The following is a 25607-nucleotide window of genomic DNA, read 5'->3' on the forward strand; positions in this document are numbered from 1 at the left end:
GAGTTCCATTTGCTGCTTTTCCCCACTCAATTTTAGTTCAGTATCTGTCCATTTTTAGAAGATTTTTTGTTTCCTTAGCTACGAGCCATTCAAGAGTTGAAACACAACAGAAAATGTAGCAAAATACCAGTTTTGTTGTATTGTAAGGCACATTGTTACTAACAGCTTGTTGCCCCCCCCCCCAAAAAAAGTAATTTCTTTAGTTGAATCTACAAAAATAAAATGCTAAGGACAAAAGTTTGAGAGGCGTACATTGTAGTTTTGCAACAAAAAGCTGCTAGCCAGAAACTGGACATAAATCAACATGGTGTGTGACGATGAAAAATGGAAGGAACTGGAGGAGAAAAAAGTGAAAGACCAAAGAAGCCAATCTTTAAAGAAGTCTGAGGTATGCCAAATTATACAAGTGGACAGGGAAAATCTGACAATATTCATCAATGAGTGACAAATCAAACTGCTGTCAATGTGTATGCTGGTAGTAAGGAGAAGAGTACAACAGTGTTTGTAAAACAGAGGCTCTGTCATGGTTTCGTGCTACATTTCAGCCAGTGTTTGAGAGCTTGTCCAAAAAAAAAAAAAAAAAAAAAAAAAAAAAAAAACCCACAGAATTATGAGGACAGTACGGTCAGATTTTGACAATGATCATGTGTCACACCAAATACTGACGTTTAAGTTTGCTAGAATTCTACAAACAATGTCTTTGCCTCGTATCATTTTTCCTGTGCATTCACAAGTTTCATTATGTCACAGCACCCATTTCCTATGTTCCTAGGAAAATCTTGTGAAATTAGGGCTGGGTCAAGACTTTTGCACCGTAGTTATTTCAGTTTAAGTAATAGTCCCCCCCCTTTACACAACTGTAAAGGTCTTTTAGTCAAAACAAGGCATTAAAGTCAGACTTGCACTCACATTTTACCATCTATTATAATCCAAGTGTTCATGCTTATTCATGTCAAACTTCACAATGATGGTCTAACAGTAAACAACCTGAAATAACATGACAGGAAACTGTGGAAAATGCAGACTGTTTATTTAAAACATCACTTGTTCATAAATCAGCTCGATTCCACAGAGGATACGGCTTCCAACAAAGCAACAAAACGGGAAGCTGCTGGTTTAAGGGAGGTCCACCTCTGGCTTTTCTGCTGAGGCAGTATGGGATGTGGGAATGGTCTCCGCTTTGCTCTCCAGGTCAGTCATGCTCATCTCCTTGCCTGCTGATGGTCCAGTTCCCCTGCAGCAAGAACATGTTTAATTCTGTGATGCAGAAAAGCTCTGTTCTCAAACTGTAGAGACACCAAGTTATTTTCGCTAAAAGTCTGAATAAGAATCAAGTTCCTGACTTTGTTTTTAAATGAAAATGATGCACCATCCATAACCACACTAACTTGGCAAAAATTAGATTATCCAAACGTAACAGCATAGTCTAGACTGGATAATTGAATCAGTGAATTACTATGCAAATTGTGCTGAGATTCATGGCCCAGAGACTGAAGCCTGCTCACTTTTCTTATAAACCATGTTGGATTTTTTTCTCTCAAATATTATGGTAGCAACACTACATTGCATTGGTTCAGTAGCAGACAAATGGACAGGACAAACATTTTTACTCCCGTTGACATCATTCCAAGTGGTTACGCCCAGTTTTAGCTTTGTAGTCACAGGAAAATATCCTAATGCAAAGATACTGTATATGGAAGGTGGGCAGACCATATAAGAAATGGAACCTGCTATCATGAAATCACCACTTGGTTTATGAAGTCTCATATGAAACCTAAGATGTGCATTTTTTGTTTTGACCATCTTGGCATTTTCATTGTACAGTGGTCCACCTTTCCCAGCTTCAGTGATTTTTTTGCAATTTTGCATGTTTTTTATTTTTTATTTTATTTTATTTTTACAGTGCGATGTCCTGATCGGCTGTAGGCCATTCTCAATCTCCTCCGTGCCATGTCTCCTGCACAGTTCAGAATGCGTTCAGCTTGTCAAATTCTCATAAATCTTGGAAGTGCTGTACTGTATGTTTGCAAGTTTTCTGACAAAACGTTTTGCAGCGTCAAAGGCAACCGTGGGTGCCTTTGGTTTCATTCTATAATACTGGACTTATTGTTCTACGAATGTATGAACTTTTCTCTCTTGTTTAAATACTCTCAAAGTGTGAAAATGTTCATGCCTGTCTGAGAAAAGTGTATAAAGTGTGTAGTGAGGGGGTTTTATGACCTTAAAACAAATAAAAATAAAGTTGGCTACTTCACAGATTTCACCTATCGCGGGCTATTTTTAGAACTCAACTCCCGCGATAAATGAGGGACCACTGTACAATGAAAATAAAGGCTTATTCTATTCCATTTTGAAACCAGATGTGCCGACTAAGGGATTGATATGGCATTTTAAAACCCACACGCTTGAGATTATTCCAAATCCAAACAGATTTTTCACAAAAGGACATCTGTTCTTGCAGATCACCACTATCCTTGTTTGCTGTATATGCTTAATTGAGAGCCAATAGAACTAACCTCCAATTAAACAGATTTCAAGTTATAAAATCAATATAGTAATAATATTTTAACCCACATCTAATAACGTTGATATAAATGCCATCCTGAGCGTTAGCATTCTGTTGCTAGCATTTCACACCATATAGCCACTGTGCCCAAGTCTTAGAGCTGCTATTAGAAGAGCTGTAAAATAATTATCACATCAAACCACCAGTAGGTTAATGTGTGCAAATGCTTCCCAGTAAGGTGTACAAAACTAAACATTGCTGCAACCCAAGGACACCATCTATTGCAAAGGGACAAATGTTGCCAAGTCTTGTAGCCCACCCACACCAAAACCCACGGAGAGAGAGAGAGCAAGGAAAAAGTTAAATTTGAGATTTAAATAAAGAAAAAAACAAAAAACCTTAAGTTGGCACTCTTCTTCCTCTTCACCAGCACTATTACAACAATGATCACAACTGCTGCACAGAGACCCACGGCAGCGTAGACAATGGGACCCTGCATGGTTTTCACGAGCCGGTTTTCACAGGAATCACCGCTGTAGCCCAGTGAACACACACATGTAGTAACTCCCTTCGTCTCTACACAGTGTCCGTTACCACTGCAGCGCCTCTGGCTGCACTGCTGGGCATCCAGGTTCACACGTTGAATGCTGACATTCAGTGTTGTGTTCAGACCTGTGACTTGTGAGACAGGAGAGACACTGGAAGGAGGAGGAGGAGAACTGTGAGGTTGAGTGGGAGCCAAGACCTCAGCTCCTGGGCACTGCTGGGTGCCAACACCTTTATGAAAGGGGGAAAAAAATAAAATAAAGTTTTAGCCATGGTGCAATCTACAGGAGCAGTTTTAGTCTTTAATTTTGTGTCCCACAGTTCTCATCGGAGTGGTCCGTGCAGTCTGCATGTCCATCGCAAAACTTCTCCACAGGCAGGCATGAGAGGTGATCGAGGCAGGGCCTGCTGCCAGCTGGGCAGTGTTGCTCTGGGCTGCACTGAGTGGCATTCAGAAGGATGTGGTCATAAGAGCACTTGCATGTGCGACTTGTTGGGGTGGCGAGGCACAAGTGCTCACAGTTCCCATTGTTTTCTGTGCATGGGTTAGAGCCTGATGAAATCAAGCAGATAATTAGGTATGAGGTAGTTTGGTTTTTTTGTACATGACATGTAGAAACATCTTTAAAAAGGGCAGGTTAGCCTTTCCAGGTGTTCCGTTTGTGGTTCTTACATACCCATCTGACTCCGTTTGCTGAATGCCTTTAAGCCGACCACTTGTGTGCCAACCTCAAACCATAATTTCTTATCCTGCTGAGCGTCTTTGTACCAGAGTTGGGTCTTGTCTGAAGGAACAAAAAGGTCAGTTGTACCACTAAATTATACTCAAAGATGTTGATTCCTGTGGAGCCATTATCCATGTTATGAAGTAGTCATTTACCAAAGCTGCTCGGGCCAAGATGTCATTTGAATTTTAGGAATTATAGTCAGTTATTACAGTACATGCTTGGACTCTTACCAGTGACTGTAATCCAGAGGAGGATGTTGTCACTTACAGCCACAGCAGCCAGGCCGTCATCAACCTTCAGCTCTGTATATCCAGATCCATCAATCAGGACAGAGCCAATGGTCCCCAAACCTGAGAACATTTGACTCAAGTCATTAAGAGAACAACCTATTGGAACAACAAAACTAAAGTAAACTAGTGTCAGCTTACTCGTGTCAGCCCAGAAAATGTTATCCCCATTATTAGAGAAGACCAAAGATGTTGGTTGGACAGCATCCTTCCACACCACTCTTTGCTCACCACCATCCATGCTGGCGCACACTATTGTAGCCGTGCTGCCCGTAGCCTCCAGATCCATATTCGTGAAACAAACTCTTCCACTGGGTGGATGAAGAGCAATCGAACCCACTCTGTTGATCCCCTCCTTTATGAGAATGGCTGTGTATGTGCCTGTGACAGCAGTGACCTGCAGGTGGGGCTGTTTGTAACTGCTCCAATAAATGTTGAGTGTTATCCAGTCGACTGCCATGGCAGTGACGGCGTCATCCAGCAGCTCAAGAAGCTGGCCCTGAGACGTCAGGAGTGAGTCCTTCAGCCTGAAAGAGCTGAGTGAAGAAGTGGCATCATCTGTCACAAATAGAGTGCGTTCCTTGAGGATGTAGTCCATGAGATTGGCTTTGTTCACGCTCGGTATCTGCAGGGCCAGATGCTCGGGCCAGCCCTTCAGCTCAGCTGTGGTGTGTTGGGACTGCAAGTAGATCTACAGAGATTGCTGGGATTAGAGTCTTTATATAATAATTAAGCATTTATATAAAAGTCTTTCCATTTTTAATGGCATTACTCGATTAGTGATGTAGCTTGCTGTGTGATACAGCCTGTCCAGAAGGGCAGGGGTGGAGTTTGCTTCACTTTTGAGTGAAGTTCTGTTTTAACAATTAGTTTAGAGCAGAGCAATTTGCCAAGTAACCTTAATAGCATTTCCTAATAAATGCATCTAAATCCAGTTAGTATTTGTCCAATGACAATCTAATGTTTGCTTCTGTTCATCACCACAGTTGACTTTAGAATCAAACAAAGAAGATGTGAATGAAGTGCATACTTTCAGCTGTGATTCAAGAAGTCTTCAAAGTCAAAATTCTAATTTTACTGTGGTGGTGTGCAGACGCAAAACAGAATGCTCAAGAGCCCAAAACCAAGGATACACATAAAGGAAAGCTGCATCAGTTATTTATACACCATTTCTAAAGCAAAAAAAAAAAAAAAAAGGATGCATTTTATACGTGTGTGTGTGTGTGTGTGTGTGTGTGAGAGAGATCAGTTTGATTTTGTCCTCTTTCAGAACCCAATTCCCACTTTGAAAGTTTCTACCCAGAGCAGATTGTTCCAATTTATCAGACATTTGAGTTGCATATCCATATACAGCATATTCTGCCAATGCAGGTTACACTGAGTAAAATTAAGGCGTTTAGCAAAACCTGAGTGACACTGGACAGAGACAGCAACAGCAGAAATGCCGAATTGACCAGGTTGGAGCAGTTGAGGTCATCCTCTGCCAGCAAGAGACCAGGGGGACACTTGCACACAGCCCTGGGCCCAGGAGCAAGCACACACATGTGGGAACAACCCATCTTCTTGCAGGGGTTCACAGTGCCCATCTGGAGCATTGGGTGGATGATCTAAAAGAAGAAAAAAAAAAAAAACTTCTAAGCCTGTTTGTAACATTTTAAATTAAAAACTCTTCAGCAAGCTTTCCAGGACTAACCATTAGGGTGTGCCCAAAAACTTCTTAATTGCTTCCAACACAAAAAAAATAAAAAATAAAATAAAAATCTTCAAACATAATGGAATAGCTTTGTATGAGCACTTAACACATGAAAGGATCCAAAAATTGTACATTATGCCACCCCATTTCCTAACATGTTTTAATTCAACATCACTCCTTACCTTCACAGCAAAAGGCTGTCTGGGCCTTTTCAGCACAATTTGATGGTTTTTACCAGAGATTTTATGAGCAGCCTGCACCACTCGTTTCTTGGCATCAGACCAGTAGAGCATGTCATTGAACACTGCCACAGAAAAGGGGTTTGTGGTCTCCTTTATCTGTAGAATCTGAAAACGGCATTTATATTATTTTACATACACACACACACACACACACACAAAAGGGTATTAGTCACCAGTTAGGTTAGACATTTTTCATTGCTACACAAAAATCATCATCTCTATATTCTTGAGTCATTTAGGGAAAAGACTTCCGTATGTAGTGCTGACATGAGACAGTTTTCCAATTTCATTGAACAATGTATGACTGCGCAATGACAATAAAGAGGTATCTTATCTAAAGTGATATTTTTAGTTATGGAAGGAGAGCGTGATAACTAAGAGGTTTGGAAAGAAAAGCATCTGGACTTCTTTAAGTCGATTGAAGAAGCTTCTGCCTCTCAAGAAGCTTCTGCCTCTCAAGAAGCTTCTGCCTCTCAAGAAGCTTCTGCCTCTCAAGAAGCTTCTGCCTCTCAAGAAGCTTCTGCCTCTCAAGAAGCTTCTGCCTCTCAAGAAGCTTCTGCAGAGGCTTTTCTCTTCAAGCTCCTTAGACTACGATGACTGAGAGCCTTCACAGACAGAGCTTGATAACCTTTACGCTAGAACAGCAGATTTGGGATAGGTTAAATAGATACATTTTACCCTAATGTCGTCCCCATCCAGAGTTGCAGATCCAATCGCCTTCAGTCTTTCATCTGTCCAGTAGACCCTCTCAGAGACTGCATCTACAGCCACACCACCCGGCCAGCCCAAACTCGAGTTCACCAGTGCCCTCCTCTCTGACCCATCCATCCCAGCACGCTCAATCTTCACTACATTACCAATCTCTGTCCAGAACATCAGCCTGATGAAATAAGAGACCACGAATGCCGCTTACTGCAAAGACTGAAACAGTTCTGTCTTTTTTTTTTTCTTTTTTTTTTAAAATTCATATCAACCCTTTTTGTGGTAGCAGGGCAAGAGAGCGGGGCTGATCCAAGTCTTCATCCAAGATGATGCTTTGGTACAGTGAGCTTGCAGAGGCTGCTGCCAATCTGATGGCAGCAATATAACTCTTCACCCCATTGATCCAGTACAGATTCCTCCCGACCCAGTCCACAGCTATAGAATCAGCCTGAACACCTGTGGAAACAAGTGGCATCTTGTTTCCACAGGTGTTCCGTGATACAACTTTCAGACATGAGTAAACTGACATTCCTCTGAATGCTCCAGCCACATTCGAGTTGTACGAACCTTTAATCAGACTTCCTGTCATCTTCTGATCTAGAGAAGACCACATTATAGCAGCCATCTCCAGACTGACCCAGAAGACCTTCTGACCTTTCCAGTCATAGTCTAGAGACAAGACTGCCTTCTTTGCAGAAGAGGGCAATGTAACCAAGCTGTGACTACGCAAGCCATACAAGTAGATATCCGTTTGGATTGAGGACAACAGCAGGGGCTCACCTGAGGGATAAGAAAATGATCATAATGCATAAGTTATTCGACACTGAGGTTTTTCTGCTCCATTTCACCTTTTTAATGTTGATTTAAAAAAAATATAAGACTCAATAAATGTGAGCAAAATCTTGTGAAAAGGCAGGGGAGAGTCTTTCAGCAGAATGGCTAGATTTTTGTAATGCTATTAAACACATGATTTTGTGGTTTACATATTTGCCTGACACACAAAAGATGCCAGTTTGAGGAGAGCAGGAAGTGAGTCCCTCAGAGGGTTGTATCAGGAAAGTCCTCCAGATAAAAATCAAATATGCAGATCCATCTGCTGTTGTCACCTCTTCTGACTAAGGAAGCAGCTGAAAGAAGCTTTTGTATAAGGACATTACAAAAATAAAAATATTTCACCAACTGTGAGCCCACTGCTTCTCCTCCCTCTGATCCTTGCCCTTATTTGGCACGAGATTTCTTTGGGCAGCTTGTGAGCGTGAGAATGAAGTGAAAATGTGTCACACACCAGAAAAATGAGTGTTCCTCACCCTGTATTTACCCCCGCTTCCAGTTTGTGGTCTCCTGCATGCGGCTTAGTGTTTCAACAGACATGCATGCGTACTCGTTAAAAATGAAAATAAATAAAATGGGTGCAATTCCCAAAATGTCCCGCTACCCATATGGAAAAGAAATAGAAAAAGAAAAAAAAAAAACGTATAAAAGACTTGCATAAGACGTGGCCTACTTCATATAGTGAATCATATAAGGCTTATATGATTTACTCATGAAAGTGGCCACTTTCTCATTACTTTCATGTTGTTTTAGTAAGTATCCAAAACATACAAGTTTCATTTATATAATCTTTCAAGGGCTCTTATCTGTTTTCACTCGTGTGCTTTTCATACAAGTTTCACACAAGACAGATACAAACTTTACATATAAATCTGCTTTTGTCATATTTAACAGAATGTAGCAAGAATGTTATTAATCTTGAAATGGGGCATGGGCAAAAGTCAAACCCATTTGCTTTTGGTGTGGCTGCAGCGTGCTGACATTTTCAACTTTGTCCAGTTCCACTTCAAGAGTGACAACGCCATGCTGTTTATTAAAGGGAGCTTTACCAGTGATTTTGCAGTGGTGTCCATCTGCTTCCATTATAAAGCCCGGCTGACAGTCACATCTGTACGAGCCTGGAGCGTTGATGCATAGCTGACTGCACACACCTGGAGTCTGAACTTCACACTCATCAACATCAGCACAGGCCAGCCCATCCTCCATGAGCCTGAAACCTGCTGCACAGCGACAGCGCTAGAAACACCAAATGCAAATCTAACATTTAGATTACTCACTTTGAGTCACTGCAGGCTCATAGCCTTCATATACATCTTTACTGGATCAACAAAAGGGATCGTTTATCCAGAACAATCAGACTTTACATGGCAATATTGCTACATACACCCTTCAATCCATTTTCAGGCACCGTCTCTGCTGGGTAAATTTGATCGAGCACACAGAATTTTAAAGACAGACTTCTCACCGGTCCCTGAGGTGTGTTGTAGCAGCCCTGGGAGCAGTGCATGATATTTTCCTCTGCACAGTCTGTATGGCAGCTTCCTCCCTCATCTGAGCCATCTGCACAGTTTGTCATGCCGTTGCACACCAGGTTTGGATCCAGACACTCCTGACTGCCACACTGGAACTGGTGAGGGGCACATGTTACAGCCGGACCTGTAAACATGAACAGCATTCATGTACACAAGTTTAAGCAGCAGTTTAAATTACATGACTATCCATTTACTACTCTTCAGCTAGAATTTACACATTACAGGCATTTTACAGCTCATATAACTAAACATCCCAATTTGAATTAAAGAATTGGGACAGTCTCATTTTGCAAATAGAATATTCTCAGACAAACATCGACATATTTTATGTCCTCTTTTATACTATGTGCTAAACAGATATAGCAGGTGGTAAAACTGGAATAAGATAAAGACCCTTACTGCTACAAGTTTTCACATTGATGTTTAATTCTGTGAATAATTCTAAATTTACTCACATTCAGTCTCGTCACTGCCATCATTGCAGTCCTTCATGCCATCGCACAGCCAGGCTTTAGGGATGCACTTGGTCTTGGATTTGCACAACCACTGGAACTCTCCACAGTTCACTGGAGCCACAGGACAATCCTGAAAGTCCAATTAAATTTTAATCATCTAAACATGCACTTTACCACTTCACTCCTGATCATGGAGGGAGAGAGAAAAAAAAAAAAAAAAAAAAAAAAAAACTGCAGGAGGCCAGCTGAACATTTAGCCCATCAGAGGACATGCAGCAGTTTTAAAGGAGAGTAAAGTACTACTCAACAACATGCAGAAACCCTGCTTCATGTCTTCTGAACCTGACATCTAAACTGTCAGAGGAAGAGGGGCATGACAGTAATACACCAACATCGATGTACACTGCAGCTAACATCTAATGTCTGGTTTTATTTACAATGATTTCCCCTTCATTTATCCACAAACAGGACCTGAACTAAATCACTAGCTCCTTACAAAAAAACAAAAACACCACTCCCCAAATCATTTTTAAAAGATTTTTTATGGTTGTTCCTCAAAGTTTAGCATGCATGAAGCTGCTTTTTAGCATCCACCTTCTCATCAGTGCCATCTCTGCAGTCCTGGTCTCCATCACAGATCCACTCCTGCACTAGACACTCCTTGCTCTGGGGACAGCGAAGTTTGGTCTTGCAGGCTGGCACTTTGGTGCAGTCTTCCTCATCCGAACGGTCCCGGCAGTCTGGGTGACCGTCGCAACGCATTGCGGCCAACACACACTGGCCGCTGGTACACTTGAACTCTGTGTCACTGCAGTCCTCCTTTTCTATATTGACAAGAGGGAGGCAAACAAAGCATTAAAGATTACTCATATGCAAGCAAAGCTGAAACCAGGTAGGACATTAGTATGCCCACATACCACACTTTGCCTCATCACTGCCATCAGAGCAGTCACTTTCCCCATCACAAAGGAAGCTACTGGGAATGCAGCGGCTTTTGTTGTCGCATTGATGAGAACAGCCCTCCATGTACTTTGTGCATTCTGCTTCATCCGAGCGGTCCTGACAGTGAGGCACACCATCACACACCTGGCTCTTCTCAATGCACATCCTTCCATGGGCACACTGGAACTGGTCTACAAAGGACAGATTGTATAATGATTTTTTATTATGTTCACATTAATCTCTCACTTGGGCTCAGGCTTGTAGTGCATACATCTGTAAATCTACAAACACATAGACCATCCTACTGCATACACATTAGATTGTTTGTAACTGTCCAGCTTATCTGCTGATACAAATATCATCTGGCAGTTTGAGCTTCAGTTACAATAAGAGATTTTAATCCTAAATTCCACAGTTAGGTCTACATTTATTGATCTGCATATAGTGCCCTGGCTCCATGTAATGTCAGAGTTTGCAGTGGCAATGCTGGGGGGCTCAGCTCCCAATCATAATGTCATATATGCAGTGCCTTGTAATTATCTGTGTCATGAAATTACCTCAGCATCGTCTTTCTGCCGCAGGAACAAGAGTTATTAGACTGTTAATGACAAACCTGGCTCTGTGTGAGTACACTGTAACATCATGACATCATCAACACTGGATATCTAGCCTGTTTTCATTCCATCCTGTCATCTATAGAAAAGTTAGAAAAATATAACTTAAGAAAATACTATCGCTATAGTAATTTTTAGGGGTGCTCTGATAGTAAAAAGCCAAAGTGTCAACTGGCCATGCACCAATACTGATGTGAAACTAGCGTTGCTCACTAGATGGCAGTAAAGCCATATTAATAACAAGCAGATGACAAACAGGTTACCCTTTTCACAAGACGATGAGCATTTTGCCTCATCTGAACCATCTCTGCAGTCTGCTTCACCATCACAGAAATAGTGGTTCTGGATACACTCCGAGTTGTCACTGCATGGTATGAAGCCGAAAGAACACTTAATGGGGTGAGAAGAGGTGGACTGTTTAGAAGGGCCAACCAAGACTGTAGGCACAGAGGTTGTAATGGTCTCTTCTTCCTTTTTGTCTTCTCCTGGATACATAATAAAAATAAAATACAGCAGGGAAAGCATTATAATTCAAAACCAAAAAAATAAACAAATGCACAAGTCCAACATAAAAACGAGTGTCAATTCAGTACTATAAATACATCAGAAGGTACCACAAGTGGCTTCATCTGTGCCATCTGTACAGTCCTCCTCGCCGTCACACAGGAAGTTTGCAGGCAGGCAGCGGGTCTTGTTGTCACAGTGATGAACACAGCCCCTCATTAGCGTCACGCACTGAAGCTCATCAGAGCGGTCCTGACACTGAGGTACACCGTCACACACCTGGCTCTTCTCGATGCACATCTTCCCATGGGCACACTGGAACTTATCTGCTTGTGTGCAGGCATTACAGGTGTTACAGTCACATGCACAATCGTAGTTCTTCATAAAACATAGTACCATAATAACCCCAATAGAGCACCTTGTCTCCAGAATTCTGGTTTACTTGTGGTATTTAAAAATACAATAGGAGGCAAAGCCTTCAGCCTTTAGGTCCCTTATCTGTGGAACCAGCTCCCAGCTTGAATTCAGGAGATAGACACCCTTTCTACTTTTAAGATTAGGCTTAAAAGTTTCCTTTTTGATTAAGCTTAAAGTTAAGGCTGGATCAAGTGACCCTGAATCCTCCCTTAGTTATGCTGCACTAGGTCTAGGCTTCATTGAGTGTTTCTACTTCACTCACCATGCATTTAATCATTAGTTATTATCTCTGGCTCTACATCCCCTCACCCTGAACTGTTTGTGGCAGATGGCTGTCCCTGAGCCTGGTTCTGCCAGTGGTTTCTTCCTGTCAAATAGGAGTTTTTCCTTCCAGCTGTCACCAGGTGGTTACTTCTAGGGGGTAATCTGGCTTCCCCTCAATTATTGTATGGTCTTTATTTGTGCTTTCATGTGACTGCCGTTGTGATCTTCAACTACTTCTGCTACTCAATTTGTCTAATCTAACATACACACTGTCTCATACCTTTGCTGCATGATGTTTCACAATCCTCTTCATCTGAACCATCCATACAGTCCCGCTCTCCATCACACAGATACCTGTAGAGCACACACTCTGAACCATATCTGCACAGTTTAGAGTCCCGGGTGCAACTTCTGAGACCACTTCCAGCAGAAAGAACTACATGAATTAAGTTGAGAGAAAAAGGACAAAAAAAAAAATGTAGTCACTGCAAAATTAGAAGGTCTAGAAAAGCAGTTTTGGTAGCCCCACACTCACCCTGTAAGGAGTCTGATAATAACACCAGACAGAGAAACAAACATCCACCCATTGCCACAAAAAACAAACACAGGCCAAAAGAGGTGGATAGATGTAGCGTTTTATAATGACACCAGCTGAAGCCAATATAACCTAATTGAACACCTGCCTGAGGGGAGGAGCTATTGGTTCTGACTAAATTTTCAGCAAACCTGATAGCTCTAAAGATACATTTTCATAAATAAGCCGGAGTGAAAAATAAAACTTATCCTATTTTTCAATTTACTATTTAATTTTGTTGGGAAAATGTAAATAATGATAACCCAAGTAATAAAAAAAATGCTGCTATGAACCGGTTTTGCTTTCAATCCTCCGTAAACGATGACAGATATAAACACATGCTGTCAAATAAACAAAGAAGATTGTCAAGGACAAGAGCCAGTATTCAGTTACGTCTTCGTCCGATCCTCCAATCACGTTTTTGATAGGTGGGCCTAATCGCTTGCCCGTAGCCAACAGGTTTGTTGTGTTGTTCCGGTCTAGCTAACATAGCTAACTAGCTTGTGTAGCATTGGTGGCAAGTTGAGAAGAGCCTTGTCAAAATTAGCTGCAGTACAGCAGCGTTCATGTATTTTTATGTCACCAAGGCGTTTAGAGAGGCGCACATCTCTTCCTCGGAAACTGGAAGCTGGAATTTTCAGACTGGGGTAATTATTGGAACGTTTAGAGCGGCTTTCTTGACTTTGAAGCGTGTTGTTTTGTGTGGGAGATGTAGCTCCGGTAGCCAGCGGGAGACGGGGTCAGTTTGGAAGAGTTCGTCCAAGATGCTAGCTCATTTTACTATGTTTGAGTAAAAGACACAGAGAACGGGTAGCTTTATTCAACTGATGGACTACATTGTGTATACCCTTATGGTGACATTTTGTGAGATTGGATAAATTGTGTCTTATCTGTATTTGACTGCCTGATGGTAGGTAGAAAAGTAGCGCGACTTGACTGTTGCGCATAGGAGGCTGTTTCGTGGATCACAACAAAAGGATTTTTGGTAACAAGCTGGCAGCTAGCTTGCTTAAGCTAACGTTAGCTGCCTTAGCTAGATTATGAATTCTCCGTAAACTACCTATCGTTTATTGAATTTCATTATCTGTGGCTTTTATTTGCATTTCGCTCTTTGCTTGATTTATTACAGAAATTCACAAGCTAGCTCTGATAAACTGATTTGGTGGTGACTTGATCCAGGCAGGGCCCCTATCAGGCAGCTAGCAGCCGGCCTTCCAAAGCCAGTCAGTGTTAGCACTAACTGGCTGTCACAAAATGCTCTCACATTGATTTGATATGATTCACAGCGCCCTTTAACAGTTTGTCGTGCTAGTTTCTGGGCACGGAAGAGACACACCCGGTCTGCTAACTTCATTGTTTTGCAAGCTAAATAGTTGAGGTGCCAGGCAGTGTTTGACTAGCTAACATCAGGTGGGCATTTCTTTACTTCACACAAGAGTCAGTGCTGCTGACAAAACGGTCCTGCTTATTTCTTTTTGAAGTAACGGTGTCTAGTACAATAGTGTGCAAAAGGCTTAAGCCCGCCCTCATTTCTTAACATTTTTCTTTTGTTTTTTAAGTGGTTTTGAACAGTAGTTCTCCGAGCTTTCTGAGGGTGTTTCAAAGGTTTTCTTTGGATATTGGCTCCCTTTTTACTCATTTTTAGCCTAGACCCTGTCCCGTTGTTTGTTAAACCATTCTCACTGACCTATGACTCATTCATACATATTTGTATCTTAAGTGATGCCTAAAGTGTATCTTTAGGCAGCCTCATAACACAACTTGTTCCCATTCCTTTAGTTAAATATTTGAGAAATGCAAAAGATGACTTGCCAGCATAAACTAGTATTAAGTAGAAATAGCTGTGGTGTGCCACATTACACAAGAACTGGACTGGAAATCAGTGGCAACAGGTTTTATGGAGTGGTGAATTCAAATTCGAATTTCTTTTTGTTTATATCAATAAATACAGATATGGCATATTGGTGAGCACCTACAGCAATTTGTAAAACATGGTGGAGGCTCTGTCATGGCTTGGGGCTACATTTCCACTAGCAGTGTTTGGTATCTTGTCAAAACCGGTGAAATGACAGGCATTAAAAAGTACCATCAAGAGCAAATCTGACTGGTTGCTGCTTAATTTTACAACATGACAGTGATCCCAAACACACTGCCAGTGCAGTAAAACCATTTCTGGTTATAAAAACACACACTGGAGCAAAGTCAGTCATGGACTGGCTTCCACAGATCCTTGACTTCAGCATTATTGAACAAGCATAGGATCATCTTGAGAGAGAACAGAACAAAAGGCAGACAAAATCCAAAGAATACCATCAAATGTCCTTCGGGAATCCTAGAGAATTATTCCCGAAAAATACTTAAAGACCCTAAAGGTTTTTGCCTTATAAACTGTATTTCATTTCTGTTTATGTTTGCACACATTTTAGTTAATCGCTACACTTATTTCCCAGTTTCCTAGAAAAAGTATAAAGACATGAAGGGTATCTCAAGACTTTAGCGTTTCACTGTATATGCCTGCCTGTTATTTTTATAAGCTTAAATGCTGTTGTTTTTCTGTAGTTTTTTTTGTAATGATGTACTTTGTGTATGCCTGTCTCCCAAGGTGTCCGTCTCTTCTGAGTTTACACTGCTAGCGGTGGAGTTCATCCTGTGACTCAGTGGTCAGTAGAGGGGCTCCTGAGAGCAAGGACCCGAAACTGTAGCTCCCAGTCCCCTCTTGTCTGTGTGTGAGAGAAAACTTGTATTAAGTCCTGTGGAGACTCCTGGCTTGTCCAGCTTAAGATGTCCTCCATATTGCCATTCACCCCTCCTGTGGTGAAGAGGCTTTTGGGCTGGAAGAAATCAACTAGCAGCCCGGGAGGAGCGGGCGGCGCAGAGCAGAACGGACAAGAGGAGAAATGGTGCGAGAAGGCCGTGAAGAGCTTAGTGAAGAAGCTGAAGAAGACGGGTCAGCTAGATGAGCTCGAGAAGGCCATCACCACACAGAACTGTAACACAAAGTGTGTTACCATCCCCAGGTACAATAATACTGCTGATTGTTGGTGATTCTGCTTTTTCATGTTTCTGTGACTAAAAGCTTTTATTATATTTGCTGTTAGACAGTTTGCATTAGTCCCATGGGAGAGAAACTCTGAAAGCTCAATTGATGTGGATCTTTGTCAGCCAGCCTTCATGACCCAGACTTGCATTCAGTGGGAACACCGTGTTAACAGACATCTTTCAATGATGTTCCACCAAGTACCACATCAAATGTTTGGATGTCTATAGATAACTGTTTTTTTTTTATCTCCTGAGAGTTGTTCTAGGACATTTAGGTTTTAGTGATAGAGTGACTGGCTCAGTGTGAATGAAATGGTATCTACGTCAGCTAAAAGTAATGTCATTCAAGCAGCTGTACTTATACTGGTTTGTTTTCAGAATCAGAATCAGAATACTTTATTGATCCCTGGGGGAAATTATTTTTTGTTACAGTGCTCCATTTTAAACCAACATTAAGACAAGACAGACAATACGCTAACTAAGAATAGTACAATATATACATATATATACATACATACATACATAAGTCACTTATAAATAAATATTTGGAAAAGAAACATGTGTAGTTGTAGCAGCAAACAGTGTGTTAAGTGGATGCGTTGTACAGCGTTTATAGCGTTTAGTGACTTTGATAGGTGTCACGTTGACATTAGGTTGCAATCATGCAGTTTCCTGCAGTAGAAATTGCTAATAACACAACTTGATATTATGAGCTAAAAGTTTCTGGGGTAAGTGGACTAAAATGGATTTCCAGCTTTGTCTTGAGCCAGACGACTCCAACTTTAAATGTCAGTTTAGAGATCCCACTGCAATCACGAAGTCTAATGCATGTTGTTGTGTATTTTTAGCTTATAATGCGTAGCATCTGTTATTGTCCTGTTATTCAGAAGCAACTACTCTCCATTTGTCTTAATTTCACATTTCTCTGCCCATTTTCTTGTCAGTGTTTTGAGAATGGAAAGGTTTTTTCTTCTTTTTCTTTTTTGCCAAGGTTGCCACCCCTTCTCTTGTGCCACTGTGTTCCTTCAGTGTTTGTTTGAATGTCTCCAGATAAGTTCTGACATAAACAATCATAGTGAAAGAGTTATTTTCAGTGTTTGATACAATGCCACAATGTGAAGAATGCCCTTTGTCTCACTCATTGTGCGTGCTAGCAAATTCCATGTTTGGGTTTTGCTTTTTTTCTCTCTCCCTTGATTCGGTTGAAAAAGGCTTCTCTTATTTGAAGTTCCCATCTTTCATTTTCAGAGCTGAAATTTGATGTCTTTCTTTTGCCATGAGACTCCAATAAAAGAGGCCTTTTAGTGTTTACATACCCATACTGATATTTCTGAATGAGTCATGTCCCATGTTTATCATTTGTTTTTTGTTTTTGTTTTTGTTGTTTTCTCTGTGTGCAGCAATTGCTCTGAAATATGGGGACTGAGTACACCAAATACGATAGAACAGTGGGATACATCAGGCCTTTACAACTACCCTGACCAAACCAGGTGACTATCTCAACTATTGTGTATACAACTTTGATGTGGGAGAGTTGTCATCATAGTGTTGGAGGTGACGGTTGCTGAGAACATCCTTGTTTCTCGTCAATCCATCTCCATTACCTCTCCTACCTGGCCATATTATGTATCACTCCTCCCCCTCTACCTCCCCTGTGTTCTGCCCCTCTCACCACCATCTCCTGTTTGCTGTTCAATCAGATCCTTGGACGGCCGTCTCCAGGTCTCCCACAGGAAGGGCCTTCCCCATGTTATCTACTGCCGTTTGTGGCGATGGCCAGACCTTCACAGCCACCACGAGCTGCGTGCCATTGAGGCCTGTGAGTATGCCTTTCACCTCAAGAAGGACGAAGTCTGCATCAACCCTTACCACTACCAGAGGGTGGAGACCCCAGGTGAGCCAAATCATGCCGTTTGAATGTGAGAAGTTGTAATGAATGGTGAGCGGCAACATTTTAAAGCCATTTTTCTAAATATGTAAATCTCTTCTGGTAACTTTTCCCCAACACTTCAGTGCTGCCTCCTGTTCTCGTGCCAAGACACTCAGAAATCCTGCCAGAGCTGCCACCTCTAGATGACTACACTCATTCCATACCTGAGAACACAAATTTTCCAACAGGAATCGAACCTCCAAACAACTATATACCAGGTGAGTTTGCTTCTTGTATTTACATCATGTCGGGAAAGAAAATGTGATTTGAGAGAAGACATGCTTTCAAGTTTTGTTCAAGATCACTTTTTTTGTGTGTGTTTCAACAGAAACACCTCCACCAGGCTACATCAGTGAGGATGGGGAGGCCAGTGATCAGCAGATGAATCAAAGTATGGACACAGGTACCCTAGACTAGTGGTCCTCCTTCTTTTCCTGTCTGTCTCACATCACTAGTCAGATGAGTCGCAATAGCTGCAGGTTATACCTGAATGCAGGTTGGAAGGTTGGTGCTTCGATCCCCGCCTGCTCCACTTTGCATGTCAGAGTATCCTTGGATAAGATACTGAACTCCGATGCGTTCATTGGAGTGTGAATGTTAGATTGAAAAAGCTTGCTTCTATGTATGGGTAAATGAATGAGGCACGTTGTATAGTGTGCTTTGAATGTTCAGGTAGAGTGGAAAGGTTCTATATAAGGACCAGTCACCAGTTCAGTTACCATATATAACTTGTTTGAGTGATTTAAGTTGATAACTGAAGGTACTGAGTTTTGATTGATGATTATAATATTTTCTTAAGATCATTTTTGGGCATTTTTGCCTCTATTGGATGGTAGAGCAGTGAAGATGGACAAGAAAGTAGGGAGAGCGAGAGAAGAAGAAGACATGCAGTAAAGGGCGATAGGTCAGACTCTACCTGTGCTGCTGCACTTCCATGTGTCACGTAGTCACCTGATCTACCTGGTGATTATTTGTCATCATGGATTAGTACCAATGAAATCTGTCCATCAAAGCTCATCCTAGATCAAGTATGCTCATAGTAACACATAGTTTTAGATTGTTGCGTCAAGAGATTACAGTCTTATTCACTTACTGGTTCAAAGGTGAGTTTTTGACTGTACCACGCGCTGGCCTTATCAGGCCACTAAAGTGAGAGCTTGGTGTCATTCAGACATGGGTATGTATATACAACACAGGAAGGCATGAATAAGAACAGTTTTAAAGCTGCTGTTATTGTCAGACACACTGTAGCACCTTGCATCAATCTGTCAGTGCTTGTTCTTTATTGAAAGCGTCTTGATTCAGTCCTCCACCTTGATTCTAACTCTTGTGCTTCCCCCTCTGTTTTACCTCGGAGGGTTAAATGTGTCGTATCCTTCAATTTCTTAAAGAGGGTGGCAGGGACAAAATCCAGATTGAATCTTTTTAGATTTTTTTTTTTTTTCCACAGAAGCATGAGCAAACATGAGAAAAGCATTTAAAGTTTAAAGTCACAGAAGTTAAATGTTTTATTTTGTAAGATTCTATAGCAGCGCTCGGTGTCTTGTTCTGGAAATGGATGTAAGAATAAAGTAGCTTGGTGTGCTGTTAATGATAACCTCAACTGCAGCAGCGAGCTACTTACTGTTTTATAACTAATCCATTTCACCCTTAGTGCAGTGAAAGAAGCTGTAGCTCAAACTTTATCTTCTCATCTAGAAGATGTACAGATCGAGTGTTATGGCAACAGTAGACAGCATCTCTTCTGTTCACTGTAAAGCAAGCAGATGCGTTTTATGGTATCCTTTTGGCTTTTCTTTGCAAGACAGGCACCAGGTTCATTATAAGATATAATCCACCTTTTTGCATTTTAATGCATCCACACCCATGACTTCTTGTTTTCTGGTTAGGTTCTCCAGCAGAGCTCTCCCCCAGCACTCTGTCTCCTGTCAATCACAGCATGGGTAAGTGTTGTTTTTAACTCAAACAAATTGTGTAACTGAATATGTTAAATCTGACAGAATGGACGGGAACCATGTGAAAAAAATTAAATTAAATTTGTTATTTAAAAAAAAACACAAAAACAAGTGTTTAGCTTATAAAGAACAGGATACATTTTTATTCAGTTATTTGGTGTTTTTTGGCATCGCTCTATGTACAACTGATAATGAAGATTAAAAAAAAAACCAGCATGATGAATTAACAAGTCTGTGTTTGCATACATGAGTGAAGCGAACAAGTGCCGCAGACTTGGCAAAACCTACACATAGGGCGGGGATTTTGCTGGTAATCACAATAATGGTAATAAATTAGTGAGGTGGTGGTTTTGGATGGGTCTTGTGGTTGCTTGTCAGTAGGAAAGCAGACACATCTGTGCATACACAGAGAAAACTTTTCAGTGCTGGTCTTTCGTAACTGATGTGTAGTTTTGCCTCTCCTGCAGACCTGCAACCAGTGACTTACTCGGAGCCGGCCTTCTGGTGCTCTATAGCGTACTATGAGCTGAACCAGCGCGTCGGGGAGACGTTTCACGCCTCTCAGCCCTCACTGACAGTGGATGGATTCACAGATCCATCAAACTCTGAACGCTTCTGCCTCGGCCTGCTGTCTAATGTTAACAGGAATGCCACTGTAGAGATGACCCGAAGGCACATAGGTATGGCACAGCTCAGTATGTGTTAGGAGTGTATAACTGTGTGTAGGAAACCTGTTGCACTTTAAGCCTTCAAAATTACTTTCTTTACATTCACACGATTCAGTATGTCTGAATAACTGGGTTCTATCTGTGTTTACAGGAAGAGGAGTTCGACTCTACTATATTGGGGGGGAAGTATTTGCTGAGTGCCTGAGTGATAGCGCCATCTTTGTCCAGAGTCCAAACTGCAACCAGCGGTATGGTTGGCATCCAGCAACAGTGTGTAAAATTCCTCCAGGTGAGATGTTTAAGAAAAAATACGATGATAAAAGTTTCTCTCTCTCTCTCTTAAAATTGTGTAGCATCCTGCTTTAAGGTGAAAATGGAAATTACACTCCCAGTGTCTCCGCTTCCATAGCAACCTTTCATATCACCTCTGAAAGTCCACTTCTCTGCAATGCACTCAGAATGCTAATTCACAGTATATCAGAATAAAAAGTTTTTAAAGGAGTTCTGTGGGAAAAGAGGAATTTAAAAACTTGCTAAATTAATCAAATCACTAACTGGTGAAGGCCAGCAGAATCATCACAAAAGGTCTGTGTAATTAATAATTATCCACAGCAAAAACAATAACAGACCACTTCCAACCAAAGTCTCATTGTGATTCATCTTTTACCACCAGCAAAAACCGACGGCCCTGTTTTTTCTCTTTGTCCTTTCAGGTTGTAACCTAAAAATCTTTAACAACCAGGAATTTGCAGCTCTGCTGGCTCAGTCAGTCAACCAGGGCTTTGAGGCCGTCTACCAACTCACCAGGATGTGCACTATCCGCATGAGCTTTGTCAAAGGCTGGGGAGCTGAGTACAGGTGAACACTGGTCCAGAAACTGTGGAAATCATGGGATGTAGTCATACTTAATATGTGGAAATTTGATTTGAAACGTTAACAGTTAATCTTAGTGGAGCCTTGTACGCCGAACTTTAGTTGCACCCTATGGTCCTTTGTGGGCCTTATTACTGCAGAGTCATGGAGTAAAAGTAAAGTTTTTCTTCCTCGCTATCAGTTTTGTTCCTAGTGAACTTAATGACTTGACTAATTGATTAATTTATTAGTCAAGCTTGAGGGGACAAATAACAAAGACCAAACAGAGCGTTCATAGAACAGCCGACAATGAGCCCAAGTTAAAGAGTCCAATCTGAGTTTATTCACAGAGCACTTTAGAAAACAGCATAGTTGCCCAAAGTGCTTTCTAATTCATCGTTTTGATGGTCACTGTAGTGGCTATATTAATTTATTAAAGTTCTCTTTCTCTTATATTTAATATAACCACACTACGGACGGACAAGCGCCTGTTTTTATGCGTTGTCATTAGCAACGGTAAAACCATCGCGTGTCCGCTTGTTTATTTTCTACATAAACCTTTCACAATAAAGCTCAAGATCCTGTTGAGACTTTTCAAAATAAACTGAATCACGTGAAAGAGCAGATTATTTACGGATGAAAAGCAACAAAGAGCCTTCAGGTGCTAAAAAATAAACCTTAGATTCAAACGTTAGAACAGGCTTTTCCCCGCAGCACGCCATGTAATAAATACTCACAAAGAAAACGGCGGCCGTTACAACTTATGTTTAAAAATGCATCGGTTAAAACACTCGACTCCAGGTACATGACGCGCAGCTGGAAACACGTCACGCAAGAATTTACAGAAAATGTTAAAATTTTGTGATTTATATCGTTATCGGGACGATAGATGTCTTATATTGGGATATGAGATTTTGGTGATATCGCACAGCCCTAGTGGCAAATGTTTTTTTTGGGGGTTTTGTTTTGTTTTGATGCATACAGTTTGAGCCATTATTAGTGACATCAGCTAATAATGACCTGAACTATTTCCATCACATGGGATGCAAATGGTTCAGGTTATTCCAGGGATGTGTGATCAGATTTTCAAGTAGTTTTTAAGAATTTCAAGTAGAGAGCTGCAAACCGCAACATCCTCTTCCTGTAGAAGAAGTTGTAGAAATGGGTGCTTCACTTAACAAAGCTCATCATAAAGCATCATAAGTCACATGTCGTGAAACATGAAAAGGCTACGTCAGCTCATGAAATTATCTTTATTTTCCAGGCGGCAGACTGTCACAAGCACTCCTTGCTGGATCGAGCTGCATTTGAACGGGCCCTTGCAGTGGCTGGACAAAGTTCTGACCCAGATGGGTTCCCCATCCGCACGCTGCTCCAGTATGTCCTAAAATAGCCCCTCCCCCTCAAAAAAGCCCATTATAAAGCTCGTTAAATTCTAAACATGTGAGTCCTTTCATTTAAAAAAAGGAAATCCCACAGATTGATTTTTCTGTGACATACTTCATAGTATTTGTGGCCCAGTTCCACATCCCTCTTTTAACTTCACATACACACACAGATACAGACTTTTGAGTAAAACAACAACAACAAAAATTGGCACTTTGTTACCCCTCTATGTCATGCACCTTGTTAAAACTGTTTTCCCAAAACCTTAATATTAGATCTATTTGTGGTACAAATAAAATGTATATTGGTTTTTAGTCTGGGAGGTAGAGGAGATACCAAAAATATCTGTGAATAGTTTCTCAGTATTTGAAGATTGCTTGTATAAGTAACATGATTTTTTTTTTTTTTAAAGCCTACCCCAAACATTGTTAACATAAGTTTACTTTTCTCTGGGAAACTCTGCCCCGTCTCTTGCCAGGGGGAGGTGACTTAGTGAAGAAATGATGGCCTTGGTGGCCGTTCCCCTCAAGGAAACGCCACGGTGTTTTTGTTTTGTTTTTGTTAAAAAGTGATTTGATTGTCTTTGCCAGAACACCCCTTCCTCACACACACACGCACACACATACACCTCAGTTTTTGTTTTTTTTTTTAAATTTTATTTTAGTTTTATTTTAAGTCTTGATGGGTGTCGTTATAAGACATTCCTCGTAATGGAGAAAAGAGCGTTGGTTGAATAAATATTTCAAAAACGAAGTGCTAACTCAGTCTGACAAGAGTTTATGATTTTTGTCATTATATGGCACTCTTATGTGTCCTTGGCTTAGTCTAGTTACATCCCCCACTTGAACAGCCTGGTATGGAAGCTGAAGAGGTGGTGGGCCAGGCTTTGCAGGGTGCACTGGGCAGGGACCAGAGAATATCAGCTGTTAATCAAAAAGCTTCTTGTTTTTTTTGACAGACACTGGGAGTCCTGGGACTCTCCAAGGTGAAGTAGAGAGCGGTTCACTGGGAGAATTTGAAGGTTTCAATGAATGAATTCATTCTGTTTTTAGCCTATATCCCCATTGTTTTGCTACTTTTGTATTCTCATGTATTTTTATATATAAATATACTTACAATTTCTGTCGTCCACTTTTTATTAAAATAATATTATAAAGACCACAGTTGTTTCCAAAGTGACATGGAGGGCATGGATCATTCCTTATATTTTTTTTTTTCTCTCCCTCAAAACTTTCTAAGCAGCTCTTTGTCTTGGTTTAAGGAAAAAAACATCACTGCCACACATGTGCAGCCTGTATCTACCCTTTTTTCTCTTCTGAAAAAATCTGGTGCATTTAAAGTACACTAAAACAGCAACAGATTTGCCTGAAATCAACTTTTCTGTAATGGTTTGAATGATTCCAGTGGCATGTAAAACTTTGTAATGGCCATTTGTTCATTCAGCTCGGCCATTCAGTTCATTCAATTTTATTTTATTTTTTTCCCACCCCCTTTCATTTTTGGAAAAAACACACATGACCTCTTGTAGCCTTCTGGTGCTTACGGCAGGCAGGTTAAGATGAACCAGATATAATTGGCTTTCAAAATGTTACAGGAACGTCGGAAGGAGAGTGTTTATTTTCTCCTGTGAGAGGAGCGAATGTGCCTGCACACTGGGACATTCTGTGTTAGTGTTTGTATCGTACTTGTTCTGTCTATAAAATACAGTATGTACAACAAGACTTTATGGCTTCAACTCATTTTGTGGCTGTTGCGAGTTTAACATGTTCCCGCCCCCAAAATATGTTTACCATATGGCAGTAGTGATTGTACTTTAAGTGCACCTAGTGAAGTTTGGATTTGGGGAACTGAACCAAGTGTTAGGGTCCGGTGTTACATTGTTTTGACTTTGGCCTACAACATATGAATGTGGAAAAAAAAATTTGCATTACAAAAACTGATGTGGACCAGACATGCATATACATATATACATAACAGTAGTACAGTATGTGTGTATTTAACAGTAATCTTTTTGCAAAGCAGTCAGTACAGTAGATGTGGCAGTTGTTTTACCAGTAGAGGGCGGTATTGATAGAGCAGTTCTTTTTCTCTTTTTTTTTTTTCCTTTTTTTTTCTCTGACCATAAGCTTCTCAGGCGTGCGCATATTATGCAGACTTCATAAAACACTAATAAAGATTTTTATTCTCATGATTCAGCCTCTTGTGTTTCTTAAATCAAGGAGTTGAGAGAATTTGTACAACACTGATTTCCAAGGTCCTGCTATTTGAATCGTCAAATTCAAGTAGAGATCACTAAAGGCAGCTGATGACATTTTCATCAAAGGCAGCTTGTGGAAAGTGGTACATTTCCGTAAGTAACACTCAAATACAAATTGGAGCTGTGCAGCATATAGAGCTAAGTTTGTATGTTCAGGTTATACATGGGGGGAAAAATAAATTCCACCATTAAATATGTATTTTTTTTAAAACACATTACATGCCTTACGAAGTTATCCACCATGCCAGCCGTGGCATGACCATCAATAATGACATCATAATAACATTATGAGATATTACAGGAGGAAACATCCTGCATAAAGTGGTGTTTTGAGGCTATGTTACACATAATGCTCGTCAAACAAGGCTGTGGGAAGTAGGGATACTGCAGCAGCCCTTACCTGCCAACTGCCACGGTTTTTTGTTTGCTTTTCAGGGGTGGTGGCACTATGGCATCCTCAATATCAAGACATTTCCCAAGGCTCTGTCAAACAACAATTATTAAACGTTTAGCTCTTGGTAGAGCTGGGCGATATGAGATTTTTTCATATCACGATATGTTTTTTTCATTTCAGGCGATAACGATATCTATCACGATATAAGCCAAATAACTATATTTGTAAGATTTAAATGTGCCGTTGCTCACAAGTAAAATGTGAAATAATCAGCAGCTTGTTTTTAAAT

General features: G+C 40.9%; 2 protein-coding genes across 3 annotated transcripts; one reads left to right on the plus strand and one right to left on the minus strand.

The window, feature by feature from the left end:
* Window positions 1-1102: 1102 nt before the first annotated feature.
* On the minus strand, window positions 1103-12931 carry lrp13 (low-density lipoprotein receptor related-protein 13). Its single transcript, XM_080894459.1, has 20 exons — window positions 12799-12931; window positions 12544-12699; window positions 11693-11911; window positions 11342-11563; window positions 10440-10655; window positions 10117-10346; window positions 9523-9652; window positions 9001-9191; window positions 8585-8771; window positions 7272-7484; window positions 6977-7160; window positions 6681-6882; window positions 5943-6107; window positions 5474-5674; window positions 4209-4758; window positions 4011-4130; window positions 3730-3837; window positions 3372-3605; window positions 2905-3283; window positions 1103-1234 (listed from the first exon to the last, which is right to left on the minus strand). The coding sequence occupies exons 1-20, from the start codon at window positions 12848-12850 to the stop codon at window positions 1117-1119; spliced, it is 4077 nt and encodes a 1358-aa protein (XP_080750585.1). The 5' UTR covers window positions 12851-12931; the 3' UTR covers window positions 1103-1116.
* Window positions 12932-13322: 391 nt separating this feature from the next.
* Window positions 13323-23883, plus strand: LOC308404422 (mothers against decapentaplegic homolog 2). 2 transcript variants are annotated; one of them, XM_080894461.1, is made up of 11 exons: window positions 13323-13484; window positions 15440-15854; window positions 17277-17366; window positions 17577-17770; window positions 17890-18024; window positions 18135-18209; window positions 19696-19749; window positions 20229-20441; window positions 20581-20718; window positions 21143-21287; window positions 22546-23883. In XM_080894461.1, exons 2-11 carry the CDS (start codon window positions 15619-15621, stop codon window positions 22667-22669), a joined length of 1404 nt encoding a protein of 467 aa, XP_080750587.1. In that variant the 5' UTR covers window positions 13323-13484; window positions 15440-15618; the 3' UTR covers window positions 22670-23883. The 2 variants fall into 2 exon arrangements, with proteins under 2 accessions (XP_080750587.1, XP_080750588.1); XM_080894462.1 differs by having other exon boundaries at window positions 18135-18197.
* The last annotated feature ends 1724 nt before the right edge of the window (window positions 23884-25607 follow it).

This window comes from Rhamphochromis sp. 'chilingali', assembly GCF_963969265.1.
Source record: "Rhamphochromis sp. 'chilingali' genome assembly, chromosome: 10".
Lineage (NCBI taxonomy): Eukaryota > Metazoa > Chordata > Actinopteri > Cichliformes > Cichlidae > Rhamphochromis > Rhamphochromis sp. 'chilingali'.

Coding starts and splice junctions, on each gene's coding strand:
- lrp13 (XM_080894459.1), bottom strand. CDS start 12,850: ATGGGTGGATGTTTGTTTCTCTGTCTGGTGTTATTATCAGACTCCTTA. Junction 12,700..12,798: donor ATTATCAGACTCCTTACAGG/GTGAGTGTGGGG, acceptor TAATTCATGTAG/TTCTTTCTGCTGGAAGTGGT. Junction 9,653..10,116: donor GAGATGGCACTGATGAGAAG/GTGGATGCTAAA, acceptor TTGGACTTTCAG/GATTGTCCTGTGGCTCCAGT.
- LOC308404422 (XM_080894461.1), top strand. CDS start 15,619: ATGTCCTCCATATTGCCATTCACCCCTCCTGTGGTGAAGAGGCTTTTG. Junction 18,210..19,695: donor GAATCAAAGTATGGACACAG/GTACCCTAGACT, acceptor TTTTCTGGTTAG/GTTCTCCAGCAGAGCTCTCC. Junction 20,719..21,142: donor AGTGTGTAAAATTCCTCCAG/GTGAGATGTTTA, acceptor TTGTCCTTTCAG/GTTGTAACCTAAAAATCTTT.